At 43.5% G+C, this 19,654-nt stretch overlaps 1 protein-coding gene and 1 long non-coding RNA gene across 4 annotated transcripts in view; one reads left to right on the forward strand and one right to left on the reverse strand.

Annotated features, from left to right (window-relative positions):
• The first annotated feature begins 240 nt into the window (after positions 1-240).
• Positions 241-16,458, forward strand: LOC131829524 (uncharacterized). 2 transcript variants are annotated; one of them, XR_009352891.1, is made up of 4 exons: positions 241-401; positions 2,045-2,249; positions 14,561-14,665; positions 16,132-16,458. It is a non-coding gene; the product is annotated as an uncharacterized LOC131829524 (long non-coding RNA). The 2 variants fall into 2 exon arrangements; XR_009352892.1 differs by having other exon boundaries at positions 2,178-2,249.
• A 133-nt stretch (positions 16,459-16,591) lies between these two features.
• LOC131829523 (uncharacterized) overlaps positions 16,592-19,654 on the reverse strand; it is a 32,886-nt gene continuing 29,823 nt past the window's right edge. For both annotated transcript variants that reach the window (XM_059171390.1, XM_059171389.1), the window contains 2 exons: positions 17,849-18,322; positions 16,592-16,864 (listed from right to left, as the gene is read on the reverse strand). In XM_059171390.1, the coding sequence (XP_059027373.1) occupies positions 16,813-16,864; positions 17,849-18,322 (526 nt within the window). In that variant the 3' untranslated portion in view covers positions 16,592-16,812. The remainder of the gene's footprint in view (positions 16,865-17,848; positions 18,323-19,654) is intronic.

Here is a 19,654-nt window from a genome sequence, read left to right on the forward strand (position 1 = left end):
ATTTACTGTCCTTCTCCCCATCCCCCCCCCTCAATGGAAGGATAAATCACTGCTCCTTCCAACTGTTTTATCCTCAAGGATCTTTCTCTCCACTCTCCTCCCTCCGCACACTTGGTTGTTTATCTGACCCCTCCGGGTTTGTGGGGGCCTCTCCCACGGCTTTGTCTCCTCCAGCCCCCCACCCCCTCCTCGGCCAAGGCCTGCCAGCAGTGCTCGCTGGGCCTAGGAGTTGGTCCCGGCTCTGCCTCCTGTTCTGTTGTGTGCACTGGAATATTGATTTTTCAGTGTGTGCGCGCCGGCTCTGTAAAAATCAATATTTCAGTAGCTCGAGCACAGCCCAGGGCAGTGTAACGGAGCCGGCCTGCTGATGTAACGTGCGGGGTCCACCCTTGGCGATTGAGGTCAGTCAGAAAATGGCAGCGTGTTTTCTTCCTATTTCATTGTTTGCTTCACAGAGAAGGAAGGAGCGGTGCGGACGGTTGTGTTCCTCAACTTCCACGACAGAGGAACCGCAGCGCTGTTGGGGAACACACAAGCCGTGTTAGAGAACGATCCACTTCTTAGGGAGAAAGGAAAGGATGGAGAACCTCTGATTATCCCCTCTCAAAACTCCTACGTGTAACACTGGGGAGGAGGAAGTTATTGTAAGCCATCAGTCCTACCAGATTTCACAATGAGGAAATAACAAAGAGGCTTCCTCCAGGAAAGGGCTAGCTAGGGTTTTTTTTTTTTTTTTTTTTTTTTTTTAACTGGGTTACAGATCATTATTAATCGGCAGACCCTAAAATATGCTTCTGATTAGTGAGGACAAGAGATTTCTGGCATGATTTGAAGCGAAAAAATTGGTAATGGTACCACTTCAGGGCTCTTCGTGTGCCCACGTGGAAAGACCTTGGAATTGAGGCCAGGCCAGGAGGTGCTGACCACACACACCCCACCAAAGGAAGCTTCTCTAGTCCAGGAGCTTTGTCTATAAATTAAAAGATTAAACCTAATATCTCTATAAACTCATCTATGGCCTAACATCTCTGATTGTACAGAAAAAAATAATATAGATAAAACCTTCAAAAAAATGCGATTAAGTCACGCATATAGCGTGGATAAGAAAAGTGGATTACTATAGGATGTATTGCGGAAATGGGAAGTAGGTATTTTCCTGCTCTGGGTGTGTGTTTTATTTCTTTTAAATTATATTCCAGTGCCATCTTATGGGGGATAATTTGGCCTTTCTTTCTTCTTCTTTTTTTTTTTTTTTAAATGCACTTCTCTTGACTTAGCATTTCTAAGAGCTTTTGTTAAAGAAATTACTAATATCACTAGAAAGATGTTTATCACTGCCGATTTTAAAATACTGAGACATTAGAAACAACCTAAGTATCCAATAATAGGGAACTTAGTAAATATCATAGGGTAATGGTATATGGTGTGAAACACAACTATTTAATATGGTAGAGCTGAATGGTATTAAAATAATGTGGAAGATTTGCATTTATTGCCATGTATGTAATATTTAAATCTGTATTTATAAATGTCTCACAGTGGTAAAGGATATGGGTTCTGGAGCCACATGGCTTGAGTTCATAACTCTACCATTAACTAGCTGTGTGGCTTTGTTCAGATGTCAACAAGGTATATTTGTTTCCTATTGCTGCTATAACAGAATATCACAGTGACCTAAAACAACACAAATTTAATATCTTGCAATTTGGAACATCAGATTTCCAAAATGGGTTTCACTGGGCCAAAATCAAGGTGTGGACAGGGTTATGCTCCCTACAGAGGTTCAAGGCATGAATTTGTTTGCTTACCTTTTCTGGAGGCCGCCTACATTCCTTAACTTGTGGCTCCTTCCTCCATGTTCAAAGCACAATAGTCCAACCTCTGTTTTTGTGGTCATATCTCCTCCACGAATCCTACCTGCCTCCTTTTTAAAAGGATTCTTGCGATTTATTGGGCCAACCTGGCAAATCCAGGATAATCTCATCTCCAGATTCTTAATCACATCTGCAAAGTTCCTATGACCCTGTTAACTGTCTTACTGTAGGTTCAAGAGAGTAGGATGTGAACATCTTTGCAGCTGTTATTCTAGCTACCATGTTGGGTAAAAATCAAGAAGTCAGCAGGGTTGTGTTCCTTTCTGAAGACTCTACAGGACACTGTCTTCTCACCTTTTCCAGCTTTCCAGCTTCTGCAGGCCGCCTGCATTCCTTGGCTCATGCTCCCTTCCTTCAACTTCAAAGCCAGCAGTGGTAAGTTAATGGCTTCTTTTTTCTTTTCTTTTTTAAAGATTTTATTTATTTGACACAGAAAGAGAGAGAGAGAACAAGCAGTGGGAGCAGAAGGCAGAGGGAGAGGGAGAAGCAGTCTCCAGCTGAGCAGGGAACCCGATGTGGGATTCGATCCCACGACCCTGGGATGATGATCTGAGCTGAAGGCAGACGCTTAACTGACTGAGCCACCCAGGCACCCAAAGGTCAAAGGCTTCTCAGACTGTATTACTCACACCCATACTGACTCCTTTTCTACATTTAAGAACGCTTGTGATTCCCTCGGACCTGCCTGAGTAATCCAGGACACTCTCCCTATTTTAAGATCAGCTTCTTAGCCACTTTAATTCCATCTGATACCTTGATTCTCCTTTGCCGTGTAACATGACATATACTCTTGGTTCCTGGGATAAGGATGTGGACATCTTTGGGAAGCTGTCATTCTGTCTATCATACTCAGGAAAATGGTGACAATCTGTGTCATGAGGTTGTGAAGAACATCAAAGAATCAATGCGTGTCAAGTGTTTAGTACAGTGCCTGACATATAGTAAGCACTCCAATTTAGTCAGCCTATGGTAAGTGTTCCTTAATAATTATTTATTATAGTTACTATCTGGAAAGAAATGCAGGCTGTAAACAGTAGCTGCATCTAGAAGGTGGGATTAAATTTTTACAGTCTTCTTGTTGCTTAAGTTTGTTTTTCCTTTTTCAACCATTAACACATATCATTTGGGGTACTTTAAAAAAATTTAAGGAAAATGAGACAAATGAATAAAGAGGGATTTCATAGTATAATGAAGAAATAATTTAATTTGGAGTTAAAATATTTAGGTGCTCCTCTCAGCACAGCTGCTAACACAAATTGTGCTATTGTGCAGATTCTCTTACCTCTCTGCATTTCAGTTTTCCTCATCAGTCACATGATGGAGATGAACTGTATATTTTGCAAGGTCCTTCCAGTTCTCAGTGTATGAAGAATGCTCGAAAAATCAGTAAGAAAAAAAGCCAGCCCTACAGGGGAAAGAAATGAATACAAAGCATAAGCAAAAGAAGAAAAACAAACAGCAGATAAGCATAGGTCAATATGTGATGCCTCTTTAGTAACAAGGAAATGCAATTTAAGTGAGATGTTTAGTGAGATACCATTTTATACCCACTAGGCTGGCAAAAATTCACAAGTCTGGGGGCACCTGGGTGGCTCAGTGGGTTAAAGCCTCTGCCTTCAGCTCAGGTCATGATCCCAGGGTCCTGGGATCGAGCCCCGCATTGGGCTCTCTGCTCAGCGGGGAGCCTGCTTCCCCCTCTCTCTCTGCCTGCCTCTCTGCCCACTTGTGATCTGTCTGTCAAATAAATAAATAAAATCTTAAAAAAAAAAATTTCACAAGTCTGACCACAAAAGCAATTGGAGATGATATAAATGAATTGGAATGTTTGCACAGTGCTGCTGGGAGTATGCATTGGTACAACTACTTTGGAAAACAATTTGGCATTATGTCGTATTGTTTATCACGTAAAGGTGAACTTTCCCATAGGCTGGTGTCCAGTGTATCTACCCAGAGAAACTCGGACACCGGGAGACATGTATGAGAATGGTCATAGCAGCCCTACTCAGAAGGTTGAAACAGAACAGCTCACAGCAAAATGTAAAATTTGTGGTCTGTTCACACAATGGATTATTCTGTAGTCGCGAAAATGAATGAACTACAGCTCCTGACATGGCTATGGATACGGTTTAGAAACATGTTAAGTAGGGAAAAAAATAGGGACACCTGGGTGGCTCAGTGGGTTAAGCCTCTGCCTTCCACTCAGGTCATGATCTCAGGGTCTTGGGATCAAGCCCTGCATCAGGCTCCCTGCTCAGCGGGGAGCCTCCTTCCTCCTGTTTCTTTCTCTGCCTGCCTCTCTGCCTACTTGTGATCTCTGTCTGTCAAATAAAATCTTTAAAACAAAAAAAGTAGGAAAAAAACAAATTCCAGGAGAGTACAAATATGATACCATTTTTTAAGTCAAACACAAGCAAAATCAAACAATGTATTTTTTTAAGGGATTCTTAATAAGTGATTTAAAAAAACAAACAAACAAAGAAATGGTAAGTGGAGAATTCAGGATAGGGACTACTGCTGAGGGAGTAGAGGGAAGGAAGGTAGGGGCGTGTAACTGGTCGTGCTCCAGTTCTTAAATTGGTCAGGCTCATAAGTGTTCATTTCATTATGCTTCATAACTTGCATATCTGTGAGATGTATTTTTTGTATGTACAAACATTTGATTAAATTTTTTAAAAAAGAATAGTGCTGGGGCGCCTGGGTGGCTCAGACGTTAAGCGGCTGCCTTTGGCTCAGGTCCTGATGGGATCCAGCCCCACATGGGGTTTCTTCTGCTCAGCGGGTAGCCTGTTTCTCCCACTACCACTCCCCTTGCTTGTGTTCCCTCTCTCGCTGGGTCTGTCTCCGTCAAATAAATAAATAAAAATATATATAAAAAAATAGTGCACAGGGGCTTCTGTATTCTGGTCCAGGGTGCTTTATTGCTCATAGTTGATGCTACAGTTTAGCTTAGATTCCTTCCAGACTAATAAAATCGAACTGTTGCCAATTTGCTAGTTGTAATCCTCCTGGTTAAACAGACTGCTTAACAGCCACCTCCACGTGGGCTTGTGCAACAGTTGTTTTCAGTTTATGCTCCCAATGAACCTCCTATTCTCTGAGATCCATACCCCGAGGGGGGTTTTATGCCCGCAGAAGCAGGACCTCCAGAAGTTTCTTGTAGCTTGTCTTCTGCGGGCCCCCCAGACCCAGCCGTATTTTGCACACCTTCTGCAGGAGGGACCGAGATACACGGTCCATAAATTTCCTCTCCAGCCCAGGTGAATTGGCTACCCCCCCGTGATTCGTTACAGTTCTGATTTCAGTGTTGAAGAATCCCATTCCCCGTTCCCTTGACTTGCCCTCAGTCACTTCATATGGTTCGTCCATCTGGTCATGGTCCCCAGGGGCTTGGTCTCGAAGTCCTGCAGAGCCCTGGCATTTGTGTTACTTTTGACTTCGTGTTACTTTTGACTTCCATCTTTGAAGCCACGATGCCGCAGTCTCCAAAGAACAAGGCAGCTGTGTTGATTTGGTTTTCTCCTTCCTTCAGTAAAGAGCACTTATCAGGACTCAGGGCTGCCTTAAATACCAGCAGTTTCCAATGGGAGGACTGGCTTGCATTGGGTTTGCCAAGTGAAGCTGGTGCCAGGTGTGTGTGGGAGGATGGCTGAGGGGTCTTCGGGGCAGCACTGACACCTGGCATCTGAACATCGGCACTTACATCCATCTTTGGACATTGGACACTAGAGACACATCAGCTGGGTGGAGTACTGCTGTTTAAGACTCACTACCTTCTGTGAAATGGCCCCTGACTCATTCACTACTTTGTGTGAGGTCTTCAGTTTGGGAGGCGAAGTTATTTTTTTTGTTGACTTTTTTATCCTGAAAAATTCCCTAAAATACAAAAATGGAAAAAGAATACATATAAGTATACTCTATAAAATCTTTCTAAAAATTATATAAAGAGTGTAATGAAATCTGTTACCCATCACCAGTTTCAGTAATTATTAACTCATGAATGGCCTTGTTATTTTGCTCCCCACACCCCCTTCAGGATTATTTTGAAACAAATTCCCAGTATCACGGGGTATAGATGTTGGGAATGCATCATCACAATAAGCAAGCTCAAAGATCCCAAGAGAGTATTATGAATGGTAATACTGAGCACAAATTCTCTTTGCAACATGATTTACAAGCTATTTATTTTTAGCAGTTAAATAATGAGAGGTCAAAGTTCTTCACACTCAAGACCACCTTTAACTTCCCTGCAAAAGCTTTTGAATAAATTCAAGATATGGAAAAGCAATGCAGGACTTTGTATTTGGGTAGTGGGGAGAGATAGAATGATTTAACTTGGTTCAGATTTCTATTTCTTCAGTCTCACCAAAAGAGTATTTAAAAAGTCAACAAAATAACCTGAAGTCTATTACATTAATCTTAGCTGGTCTCTATAATCCATGCTACCTAAAGTTATCTTTCTAAACTCCACCTTTGCCTATCCTTTTAGTAAATATAGGTGTCTATTATGTGCAAATTACTAGACACAGGAGGGAATTCAAAGACAAATCAGATGTGGCTTTTGTTCTGTAATGAAGAATTTGGTCTTTGTCTTTGGCTCCTGGGAGGGGTTTCTAAGTCTTTGGAATTTTCTGAGTGATAGGGGTACCTTTGTTATTCATGGTGGACCTCAGGAAGACAAATACCTGAGTTTATGATGATAAGATGACTCAGGGGGTTGGCTGGTCATGAGGGAAAGACCAACTATGTAATTAGAGGGTTGGGTCTTTGATCCAGATGGTACCAACCTGATCTCCATGCAAGAAAGAAGAATTTGAAATTTAATGATTCAATCAATCAGATCCAAATAATGAAACCGCACTAAAAATTTTGGACACCCAAAGCTCAGATGAGTCCTGGCTGGTGAACACATCGGTGTGCCCAGAGGATGATGCATCCTAAGCCCACACTAAGAAGACACGAAAGCTGTGTTTGGGACCCTTACCCTATGTGTCCCTTCGTTTGGCTAGTCCTGATTGACAATCTTTTTCAAAACTGTAATCATAAGCAGACCACTTTCCTAAGTTCTATGAGTCCTTCTAGTGAATTCTCAAACTTCAGGAGCTCATGAGACCCCCTGAATTTGTAGCTGGTGGATCAGAAGAGCAGGTGGCCTGGGGATCTCCTACGGGGGAACTGGTGTTTGAACCTAAAGTGAGAATAGTTTTGTTGAGGACTGTGCTTTTCACTTGTGGAGTCTGCAGGAGCTCAGAACTGCACTGCGGTGTTAAGTAGCTCATGCCTTCAGAAATTCACAGATTAGTAGAGAAGGTAAGATATAGATGTGAATAAAATTAAAAGCATCATGCAGTGGTGGGGGGGCCTGAGTGACTCAGTCGGCTAAGTGTTCCACTCTGGTTCTCAGCTCAAGTCCTCATCTCAGGGCCATGAGTTCAAAACCCGCCTAGTTATGCAAGAGTTACAGATGTGCTTCAAGAAACAAGAGACCAGAAAAAGAACTCAGAACTAGGGAAACTGGAGGAGGTGTTGGGGAAAAGATGGCCCTTGCCTAGAAAGATGAGTGAGATTTGGACTTCCAGAAATTTTAATAAACATTCCTTGAGTGCTTACTCTGAATCAAGCTTTGTTCTAGAGCCTTACATATAATGAATTATTTAACACACACAGTCCTATGAGGTTGCATTTGTATTATCTCTCTTGTACAGCAGAGTACATTGAGGCACCCAGAGATCGAACACCTTGCCAGAGGTTGCAGAGCTAATAAGCAGAGAGCTGAGATTTGAACACAAACAGTATGAGTCCGGCAACCACACGTTTAACAACTACTCTTGACTGCCATTCAAGTCAGAGGAAAGAACATTGCAGGAGGAAGGAAGAGTGGAAACAGATGGGAAGACAGTGGTAAAGACATAAAGGAAAAGGAATAATGTTGGATAGGTACTTTGAATGCCAAACTAAGGGCTCTGAACTTGACTCAGGAGGCATTGGGACACCAAAGGTTGTGTTTGTTTAGATTTTATTTCTGTATTTGACAAAGAGAAAGAGAGTAGGCAGAAACAGGGAGCTACAGAGGGAGAGGGACAGCAGGCTTCCCACTGAGCAGGGAGCCTGACGAGGGGCTTGACCGTGAGATCATGACCTGAGCCGAAGGCAGACACTAACTGACTGAGCTACCCAGGTGCCCCATTTTTGGGGAGGTGAACACCAAAGCTTGTTAAGGATGGGGCTTTGTCATGAGATTCTCTAGACTTCTAGGTACTGTAATCATTTAGGGAATTACCATCGAAAGCATGGTCTGCTCCTCCAAACCAGGAGGCTGTTCTTCCCTCCTAAAAAACAGATCACTTTCTAGCTGATACCCTAGTTGTGATACATAGACTAGAGGCTCCAAAGGAGAACCTTTCGTTCTCAATTTTTAATCTTTCCTGGCAGCTGGCCTAATGTACACCATAGGCATGCGAGTGTTTGCAGAGCAAGTGGATATTATACTAGGTTATACCATATCAAGTTGCTGATAGTTGACCCATTTCAACCTACAAGAATGGCAATTCATTATGGTTTCAAATTATTTTAAGACATTGCATTACAGTTATTCACAAAGACTGACCGGTGTTAAAATTCAAGCACATTACTGCTAAAGGCTTAAAGTAGGCGTTAGAAACTTTGTAAGGGACTATTGTTTGATTACAAACAATGTTGTACAGAATTTAAACTAGAATATATATATGTATATATATGTGTGTGTGGTATATATATGTGTATATATTTGTATATATACATATAAATGAATATTGTAGTGTAGTGTATATATATAGATATATATTGTATCTATATGTATAAATAATATACATATATTAGCATGTCATGGAATATATGCATTGTGTATATACATAGTGAGAGAGGCACACACACGAAGGCCTATCCGTAGGTTATTTTTACAAGAACTGTGTCCATGCAATCTGATCTTGGTGTCAAATCAGAAGGGGAACGTCCTTCAGATCCTGTTTATAAACATGAGGTAAAGCTCAGTACAATAGATCAAAAATGAAGAGGGAGAAGGAGAAACAAGAAAACTGAATAAACTTTATCTCATAGTTGATGTAGGATACAGTGTTTCAGAGAGGAGTCTTTCTCAAGGGTCACAAAGAGGTTGAAGAGCTGTCTTCAACCAAGAAGTTATGAAATTGTAAAAATTAGGTAGATGTCCCATGGGAGATGATGCCATCCATCAAAGAAAGATGAGCTGATGCCAGTGGTCTTCCTAAAGCAGTAGAGACCTGCCCACCTCCAGACCCTCTCACTGAGCTCCTGGCTGTTTCTGCGGGGGGTTGGGCATCCAGGATAAACCCCCAAGGAGGGCCGTCATCTGTGCACCTTAACGACAGGGGCGAACAATGACTCAGACGGTGCGAGTCAAGCCTGGAGCACCCCGAATCTGAAGGCACCCCAGCCTTCTAGGGAGGAAGTTTGTACCTATCTGAGAATCACAATTCAAGGAAAAGGGGAATTACAATAGATCTAAAGTAGAATTAAAGTAGAAACCCGACTCAAAATCCTGTCCAGCTAGTCTGTCTTTATTCAGTGTGTTTGTTTAGTTTAATTGAATGGGGAGACTGTAGGAGGCCATTTATTCCCAGAAGCGGGTCAGACCTGCTTGTTGCTTGCTGATTTTCCTGAAACAAACCCACTGGTGGGAAAGGTTTTTCCTAAAGATTCTCTGCCAAACAAACATTAATAGAGATCGTGATTTCCAAGCCAAAGAAGTAGGGAAGCTGGGTCACATAGGTGATCATCTGATTTTCATTTGCACACAAAGGTGCTCGCTTAGAGCATCTGAAGGTAAGGCCAAATTGAAGTGCAAATACCCCCCCCCCCCATTAAAAAATCTATCTATATTGATCAAATGGCATCAGGTGTATCTCCCATTTACAAATCACCAGGCAGTTCTGTTACAAATTTCAAGCTATTTAACTTCTCTAACACCATAGGCAGAACCCCCCCCCCAGCTTCTAATCATTAAACTTCAGAATCAGCGCTGATTTTGTCCTTCAGATGCTGATCTTAAAAAGGGAAACCTATCACATAGCTTGCTAATACTCTGCTGAAGATGTACAAGCCCCCTTTTGAACCTTTAGAACCTTTTGAAAATCAACCTTCCCACTATGCCCGCATCGAAGAACCACACCGTTAAGTACCCTTGACCTCTCTTGAAATCCCTCAGTTTTGTGTTCCATGAAAGTAACAGTACATTTCTAGTAGAATCGCTCTTCTTTTTCTCCAGGTTTTCAGTTTTCTTTACGAGGGAGGAGAGATTTGAGGAATCAGTTCTCCAAGCTGGGATGTCCTACAGGGTCTTGATTGCCATCCTACAAAGAATGGAGGGCCCTGATCAGCCCCCCAGGTGCTTGCTCTTGTGTTGTTCTCTGCCCCCCTGTTTTGCTCCCCTGCTCTAACATGAGGAAGAGCTTGTTTTTCCAGAAGCCCCTCTTGCCTGGAGACATCAAAAAGCCCAAGGACTCAGGAAAACCATATAGCACAGACTTCTCAAAAGAGAGGCTAGTATTAAATTCTCAGAACCTTTCCCCCCGATTTTCCATCTACTTAATACCTCATTCCCATTGAGGCTAAAGGGTCTGGACATATTTGTTTTCCTGGCTTTTATGGCTTCAATCCCCTCTTGCTTCTCTCCACTCTATGGCATTTTCCGGCTTTTTTTTTAGTGATAAAATAAGGGCATAGCCACTCACTCTGCTGGAGCCCTGCCCCGAACTAGATGAAATAATTCCTCCACCCCACACTCAGAGCTTCCCACCCTCCCTTAGTCTTCCTCTGACCATCTGACCTGCTTACTCCATGATTTGTCTCCCCTTTTTCCTGGTAACTATAAGCTCCCTGAGGACAGAAACTTTGTCCTTCACCCCAGAGGGTCTCCAGAGAACCAGCACACACACATGTTGTCAGCATTCTCTAAATATTTGTTAAATGAGTCAATAAATGAGCTGAGATTAGATGATATAAAGAAAGACAGTGAAGGACAAACTTGCATAAAAGAAATTTTCTAATACTTTTTCATGTGACAGTGTGTTGAATATCTAGCAAAGAGTTACCCAGCAGGCACTAAAACTGTCAAGAACATTCTAAACCTGCCCCTAAATACAGTAGGAAAAAAGATGGCTTCTGCTTTCAGAAATACATTCTTTGTGAGAATTTTTTATTTTTTAAAGAAATAATCTGTTAGTCAAAATATGTGAAACCTTTTTATTTAAAGTGTATAAAATACACTTTTCCTATCATCAAATTCAATGAATTTTTCTTTCTTTGTGTGTCTCAATCTCCACCAACCTGATATGCCTCTAAATAATAATACTTTTATTATTTCTGGAGAAAAGTCACCTTCACCAAAGACCATGTAAATGGCTCCTATGCCTTTTTAAGCAATTTCTTTTAAAATATTAACTACAGAGGGACTCCTGGTTGGCTCAGTCAGTTAAGCAGCCACCTTTGGCTCAGGTCATGATCCCAAGGTCCTAGGATCAAGTCCTGCCCTGGTTTGCCTGTTCAGCGGGGAGCCTGCTTCTCCCTCTGCCCCCCCCCCATCCATTCTCTCTCTCTCTCTCTCATTCTTTCTCCCTCTTTCTCGCAAAAATACATAAATAAAAATCTTTTAAAAATATTATTTTGACTACAGAATCATATGGTACTTTCTAAAAGCCTCCAAGCGAATCAGAAAGTTCATTTCTCCAAGAAAATGAAAAAAGGGGAAATAGAGGAGACTATGGTGGAACTCATTTAATCTTCTAGGTTGATTCACTTTTTTTTTTTTAAAGATTTTATTTATTGATTTGACAGACAGAGATCACAAGTAGCAGAGAAGCAGGCAGAGAGAGAGGAAGAAGCAGGCTCCCTGCTGAGCAGAGAGCCCGATGCGGGGCTGGATCCCAGGACCCTGGGATCATGACCTGAGCCGAAGGCAGAGGCTTTAACCCACTGAGCCACCCAGGTGCCCCATGATTCACTTTTTATAATTTTATTTCTCCTTATATTGTCAATGTCACAAGATAGTGTTGGATTTCTCCAGGATCAGGGACTCTGTTGTTAAAGCAAAAGCTGATGAGTGTATTGTAAACACAGCTCCATTGAAATTAACCAACCTATACAGCCCAGATAGCTCTGCTCCAGATTAGGTTTTGTTTCTTTCATATGAGTTGGGCTGTCGGAGTTGGTACTGACGCTCAGGCTTACTTCTACTCACCAATGGCATTGGGACTGCAAGACTCAGGGACACCAGCACAGGAGAGCCTTTTGCAGGACGCACAATACCTCGGGATCCAGCGTTCTGCTCCTCTCGCTTGGAGTTCTGCCCTCCTTTTGGCTGACCAGGCACCACTCAGTCGCTTTCCCCTTTACGCTTCAGTAACACTTCCAATCAATCTTCCTACAGCATCTAACAGAGTTTTGCCATCAAGAATTGACACTCAAGGGGCATCTGTGTGGCTCAGTCAGTTAAGCATCTGCCTTTGGCTCAGGTCATGATCCCAGGGTCCTCGGATCGAGCCCCACATTGGGCTCCTTGCTCAGGAGGGAGCCTGTTTCTCTCCCTCTCTGCCTGCCGCTCCCTCTGCTTGTGCTCTCTCTCTCCGTAAAATAAATAAAATAAAATCTTAAAAAAAGTTGACACCCATATAGCTCATTTGGCACCTTTGTGTAAATTAGACACAGACACCCCCTTCCTCTGGAGGAGTCAGAGAAGGGTGGGATATTACCAACCATGTATTTTCGTCAAGTTGAGGGAGAATAACAGGGCAAGGAGGACATTCATCTTCCCTCCTCTTCAGCCGGCACCTCCACCACGAAACAGGAGAGGGATCGGTCGACAACATTTTTTTGTTAAGTTCAGTTGTGAGATATATCTTGTTAACAGGAGTGAGGTCTTTTCATGTAAAGACCAAATCTCTTCCCGAATAAATGAAACCAGGGCAGCATTTTGTGTGAGAATTTTTTTTTTTTTTTTTTTTTTTTTTTTTTTAAGAGACAAGGCTGTTGATTTTCAAGTGCATGCGTTGCGAGTCGTCAGCCATACAGGGATCTTTCACTTTGTTAGCGACGGTCTTGTGCTTTGGCTTTTCAAAAAGAACATGAGAAAAAATGCAATGGTGCTTTCTTCTCGGGCCTGAGACCATTCCAAAAATAACCTGATCATTTCTCCCTCCTGGGAGCTCTTTGGGGGAAGTCGGGAGACTACAGGGGAGAAGGGAAGGGACCAAAGTGTGAGAAGGTAGTATTATAGGAATCTTCACAGTGTCCTGGAGAACCTTCTGGGTGAACTGGTGCCCTGGACGCTCCTCTCCTCGGTCTGGGCCAACAGGGGGCACTCTCTGGAGAGTCCTTCTCTCAGTGAGCTAGAGGCTCATCCCGATGGGGGGAGATACATAGGCCTCTCCACTCCCTTTCTCCCAGCCATGCTCTGGGTCCTTAGATGACATGCGCTGCTCCATATAACAGTGTGACTACGGGGCCCCATTTCAGGGAGTCGTAGTTCTTAACCCTAGACCTCATTTATTTCAGTATTTTCAAGCCTCTCTGACATCACCTCATGGTAAGAAAAACTTTTGCATTGCAGTGCTGTACACACATGACTATGTAAACCTAGATTTAACCGAAACAAACATTTTTGGAAATAACATTTAGTCCCACAACAAGGAATGCGCTCTAATACTATTTATACTAGTCTTAAAAAAAAAAAAAAAAAAAAGCTGACCAGGGCACCTGGGTAGCTCAGTCGGTTAAGCATTGGACTCTTGATTTCAACTCAGGTCATGATCTCAGGGTCCTCGGATCAAGTCCCACGCCGGGCTCCATGCTGAGTGTGGAGCCTGTGTAAGGTTTAAAAAAATGCTGATCACAACTCAGTAAATGGATTTCATAATTCACTAAGAGGCTGAAGCCTACAGGTTGGGACTCACTGATCTATTTTAATCCTCTTAGGTCATAGAACAGGAAACCCAAGTCAAAAAACATTAAGTGATCTGGACAAGGTTACACAGCTACTGCTTGATGGCAGAACCAGGATGAAAATCAGGTGGTGAAACCATCTAACTCAGCTAATTATTAATAATAAACACTGTCCTTGTAAGACAATGAGCAGATGCTGTGCTAGTCCTCTGAAGGGTACCCTATTACAGAAACACATAGATTTTGTGTTCATGGCAGAAAATCGAAGTTACTCAAGGGAGAACTACAAAAGAATGTCATCCGTCCGGGCACCAAGGTGGCTCAGCTGGCTTCTGCTCAAGTTGAGATCTCAGGGTCGTCCCCAGCTTAGACTCCAAGCTCAGTGGGGAGTCTGCTTAAGATGCTCTCTCCCTCTGCTCTCTGCCCCATGTGTTCTCTCTCTTTCTGTCAAATAAATAAATCCATCCTTAAAAACAAACAAATAAATAAATAAATAGAGTGCCCAAATCCTCATACACAATTCATTTTTGGTTGAAACTTCGGTGTCTAGAGGGCTTTCTGTGTATATAAATATATAGAGAAATATAAATATTGTATTCATTATATATATATACTATATATTTATTACAAGTCTTAAAAATATAAATTATATATAATTATATATTTGTATAAATTATATGTATATACACATATATATATATATGGTATGTTTGTTTTATGAATGTTTGAAATTACAGCTGCAACTAGACTCCAGTTTGCTGGCTCATGTAAGCTTCCCTGCACGGACATCTACAATGCAAAAACAAAAAGCCTGAGCAACGAGTCCTTCCAATGATGTTTAGGTAAGCCTAGTCAAATAAGGGCTGGTGGGCATCTCTGTGGTGAAAAGGGGCCTCTCAGTAAGACACTAGGGGACTCTACTGAGGTGCAAACGTGAGGGTGTGGTCCCTCTGAGACAAAGAGCCATCCAGCAATAGTGAGAGACTGGCACAGCCTCAGCAAAGCTCAGCCACCTCGCAGCCCATCCTTCCTGGAGGGTTCCCCAACGCGGGTTTCACCTATAGTAACTGCCGTTGGCTCTGACCTTATTACCTTGCCAAAAGTAGTATTTCCATTGAGATAATTTAATCATTAAAAATGAAGCCCTAAATTTTAGCAACCAGCATATTTTCCTTCAATTAAAGCTTGTGTGTCTTCCTGTTCCACCCAGTTTTATCCTGTTTCAAAAACACACATACACACACACACACACAATACAACCCACAAAACATCTGCTCAGCCAAAGCAAATCCTCTCTCTTCTTCTCTCCTTCTCCCTCTCTGTCTTTCTCTCACCAGAAACAAGGCTGATCTCCAACCTGCCCAGAATACAAAACTGAGGATGCGGCATGTTGAATTTGCCTGTGGCTTTTTTTTTTCCCCATTGATAAGGCACCCATTCACTGGTTCATGTGTCAGCTGATGAAAGCAGCAATGACCTTTTCCAACAATTGGCCTCTGTCTTTATGTTGGCTTTCTGCACTTGACTGGGAGCCATGAAGATCACCTTTAGGGCACCTTTCAACCTATTCCTGTGAAATGGCAATGGAACAGAAAATGAACCAGAAGTAAACGGACATGTGTGGCTATGCTGGGGAATAGATATGGGTGCTTTTAGCTTATGAATGTGAAAATGTCATAGGTTGTTTCTGAACATGTTCCAGTTGGAGGCAAAAAAATGCTTCAGGGGTAAACATATGGGCCACTTGTGCAGAGCACTGAAGATTAGGTATGAAAGTTATATATACATAAAATTACCACAGAAATTCCTGCTGTGATCGTTATGAAATTGCCCTGGAGTGTGGGTTTCTGGCTCACCTTCCACACTATCCAATTCCTTTCATAAAACCCTCGGCAACATTATCCCCTCTTCCCTTGGTCTACCATACCTTGCCACAGCATGGTAAATGTCATGCCTATTCCAAGGCAAGCGTACACTAGCCAAGCGTACCTGCCGGGACAACTGAGTAAGAAATTATTCCTTTCTGAGGGAACAGGGAGAATAAATCAAAAGATTTGACAATAACCTTTAAAAATCAGTTTTTAAAAAGTGGTACACTTCAGTGCTTTCTAAAGACAGACATCTTTAATAGAACGTCACTGTGTTTGCTTTGGCAGACACATGTTGACTCTTGCAATGGGCAGCTTCTGTCCATATCCGTATTTGTGGCACATATGTCAGAACGTAATCCATCCCTGTGTCTGTGAAGGGATCAGCAGTGACAAGTTCTTGTTTCCTTCTCATTATATTGCTTTACTTCTTTTCAAAGAATGACATGGAAATTGCCATGAGATGGAGAATAATCAGTCCTCAGAAGAAAATAGAAGAACAGCTCTTACAGCTGAGTGGAAGGATGGCGTATATAACGTTTGCTTCACTTCTCATTATCTCTTCGAGTGACGCCATCTAACAGTGCAATTCAGTATTACCAAGGAGGCGGCGTTTCACAGAACGACTCCTAGCAGATAGAAGGCTCCACAAGCCAGATTTGCTGCTAATGACACTAGCAATTCCGTGACATGAAGAAGAAGGTCGTCAAGTATTATTTCCAAAAGGGATACGTACTTTTGAAGAAATAATATTGCCTTTTCTCTGACATTCATGCTCCAGTTTGTCCCCAACAGACAGATGTGAGGAAGAACCTGTATCCATACTCAAAACAATACACTTGCTTTAATGTCAGTCCCAGGTGAAGTGAAACCAGCCAGGAAGAACATGGCAACCTCTCTGGTCTTTAATAATCAGTAGTTCTCAAAAGACCAGGCCTGTATTATTGTTATTCCAGCAAGTTGACCATTTACAAATAGATCATCTCCAAATTTTTCATTTGTATCTTTGGAATAGAGAGTGTCCTCTATAGGTGCCCATATATGCAGTATGGAAGGGATAAGAGGGTCCCAGACCGGCCACAGACATCTCATTCATGGGTTATGGTGATGATGTTGGGAGATCAAAGAAGTATGAAGGATTCAAAGAGTAGTACTCTGCCTTGGGAAGACAATCTGTGGCACAAAATCCAAAAATAATCCCCTTATAATTTCTGCTATTTTCAGGAAGGGAGGGAGGGAAGGAGGAAGGAAGGAATAATTAAACCAGCCATGGCCCAGCCAAGAAGCAGAAACCATTTTGAGTATTTTGGTTTCTGAGCAGCTGCTAGAAGGTGACAAGGCAACCCAGAAATTAGCAGTGGCAAGAACTTGCTACCACCGCTAGGGTAGAGGGACAAAAGGAGTAGATGGTGCTACCAGAATCCAGAAGCCAGCTCACCCTCTGGAAGCAGGAATTACAGTGTGCTAGACTAGGGGAGGAAGTGGGGTGCTGCATCCACGAAGGAGAGGCCATGGAAGCCATCAGGGATCATGTATGGATTCAAGGAAGGACAAGGAGAAATATCCTGGCTTCTCCCTTCCTCCCACCATCCAATTCCCATTGGTGCCTTCCATTGACCAAACTCAGCGAGAAACCAGTTGACACAGGATCCTAGGAAACTCAGCCTGCAGGGGTCAGTCTCCTGCAATATAGAGCAGAGCAGGGAAAGGTAAGAAATGGATCTGAGGGCTCACAGACCAGGCCAGGCACACTAGCCAACTAACGGAAAAAAAAGGGGGTGGGGGTGGACTCTAACCTCAGTTCCAGCAAATTCAACAGGAAGAGGTTACTTATTAGCTCTGAGAACAAGGACCATGTGTGATCTACATGAAAAGTCAAGTCACAATACAACTCAAATAACACTGCCAGGCATCAGTATGAAAGATGCTGCACGAGAAACCGTGACACCTCTCATGAGCTGGGGGAGACCATGTTTGAATTGACTGGGTTCTGGTTCAGAAAGAAGGGAGGTCAGGATGAAATCGAGGCTTCCAGGACAGAACAGGCACCATCTGCAGAGACAGACAGGTGTTGTACTGGGTCAAAAGATAAATGAAACCCGAGGAAAGGCAGTGGACTCCTCAGTGGGGAGGGGCAGGTGTGACCCAGGCTCTTACCGGAAGGGTGGGTGTGTAGACGAGAAGGCGCGCTGCGGAGCTTCAATGACCAGGTGCAGTCCGGTTGTAAAGTTTGACAATGAATGGAAAGACGAGCTTGCTGGGTGGCAGCTTTCCGCAAAGGATCTCATTGGAAAACAGAAAGAAGAGCGAGTCGAGTCTAACACCGAGGGCAGAGAATCCACACAATCAGTCTCCTGCCAGGCTCCCTGGTAGTCTGCAAGCTGCTCAGGGTGGGGGGATGGGGGGGATTTGCACTTCATCTGTCTTAGCATTCCCCGGTCTTCAAGCAGTGTGTGTGGCGCACTGTAGGTGCTGCTTGTGCAGTGGTTGAATGAATGACTGTGCTGACATGAATCCCCACTCAGCTGGGGTGGCTGAACCACCGAGAATGCGTGGTAGATGATCCGAGGTGATGTGGCAGCGTGGTGGCCCGCCGGAAACCCCCGGCGGCAGCCAGATCCGTATGGGCAGCTGCAGGCAGAAAATGAGACGGTTCTTTCTGAGCGAGTATGAAGTGTCAGAAATAGCACAGGCTGATGCAAATGGCCCCAGCTGCACAGCAAGGGATGGAGGGCGTGCTGGGCACAGAACACACTCGTGCCCACCCGGGTCTTCCCAGCTCTAGCCTCAGCTCCAGACGCCCAGGGGCTGCCGTCCAGAGCCGAGACCCGCTGAGTGGGCACAGGACTGCCACTGCCCTCCCGAGGCTTCAGAAGGCTGCTCCAGGGGAGTTTGCCTTGAAGAGCCTGGCCTTCCCATATTACCTGACTGGGAAAGCATCCCAAGCACAGAGCTGGTTTCAAGAAGAAATTAAAATACCATTAAGAAATGACCGATATGTCAAGTGGCCACATCATGAACATGCAGCATCTTTCATGCAGGGATTTTGAGCGTGACCCTCCATCTCCAAGGGTAGCCAACTTTCTCCTTTAGAGAGGCGGTTTAACGGGACACCAGCGATGCGAGATCACTCCTGGATGTGTGTTGCTTCCTTAAAACCTCTCACCAGGACCGGAGAGGGGGTGGAGGAGCGTGGGGGGGGGGGGCGCCTAATAAAACCCAGAAGATGGTGCTGATTATTGGCTTTTTTTTTTTTAATTGGCTTTTGAGAGAAGGAGCCACACCCGATTCATGTTTGTTTAGAGTTTTCCTGCCCCCAAGGCAGGAATAGAGCCCAGAGCCTGCTTGACGCAGACTCAGAAATTTAGGTGGAAAAGTCCCATCAGAGATGCTATAAAAATTCTCCAAATTAAATTTTGAAAGAAAGTGAAGAATACCAGATACATTCAGTTATACTAACAACGTACTGAATATAAGCGAAGCTCCAGGATCCTCACTGAGTGACAAAACAGTCCCTGCCCAACCCAGCACACCGACCAGCAATCAGGACACCGCTGCTGGGTGTAACCAAAGCCTCGATCTTACTTTTATTTATTTATATTCCACCTTCTGCCCTAAAAGATTTGAGGTGAACTACAAGAATACACACTTCAAAAGGAGAGTTTGAAAGCGTTTTGGTTTCCCAGGGCTGCCATCCCAAACCACCGCAAGATGCAGGGCTTCAACAACAGGAATGTATCGTCTCAGTTCTGAAGGCTGGAAGTACCAAATCGGGTTTGGGCAAGGTGGGTTCCTTCTGGAAGAGCTGGGGAAGGATCTCTTCCAGGCCTTCTCCTTTTTTCTGGGGGTCTCTTGGCTTTTCATAACATAACTATAGTCTTCACATGGCATTCTTGCCGTGTGTGCGTCAGCATCCAAATTTCCCCCTTTTCAGGACACCCGTCTTATTGGACGTGGGGCTTG

The sequence above is a fragment of the Mustela lutreola genome, chromosome 4 (assembly GCF_030435805.1).
Source record: "Mustela lutreola isolate mMusLut2 chromosome 4, mMusLut2.pri, whole genome shotgun sequence".
In the NCBI taxonomy this organism is placed as follows: domain Eukaryota; kingdom Metazoa; phylum Chordata; class Mammalia; order Carnivora; family Mustelidae; genus Mustela; species Mustela lutreola.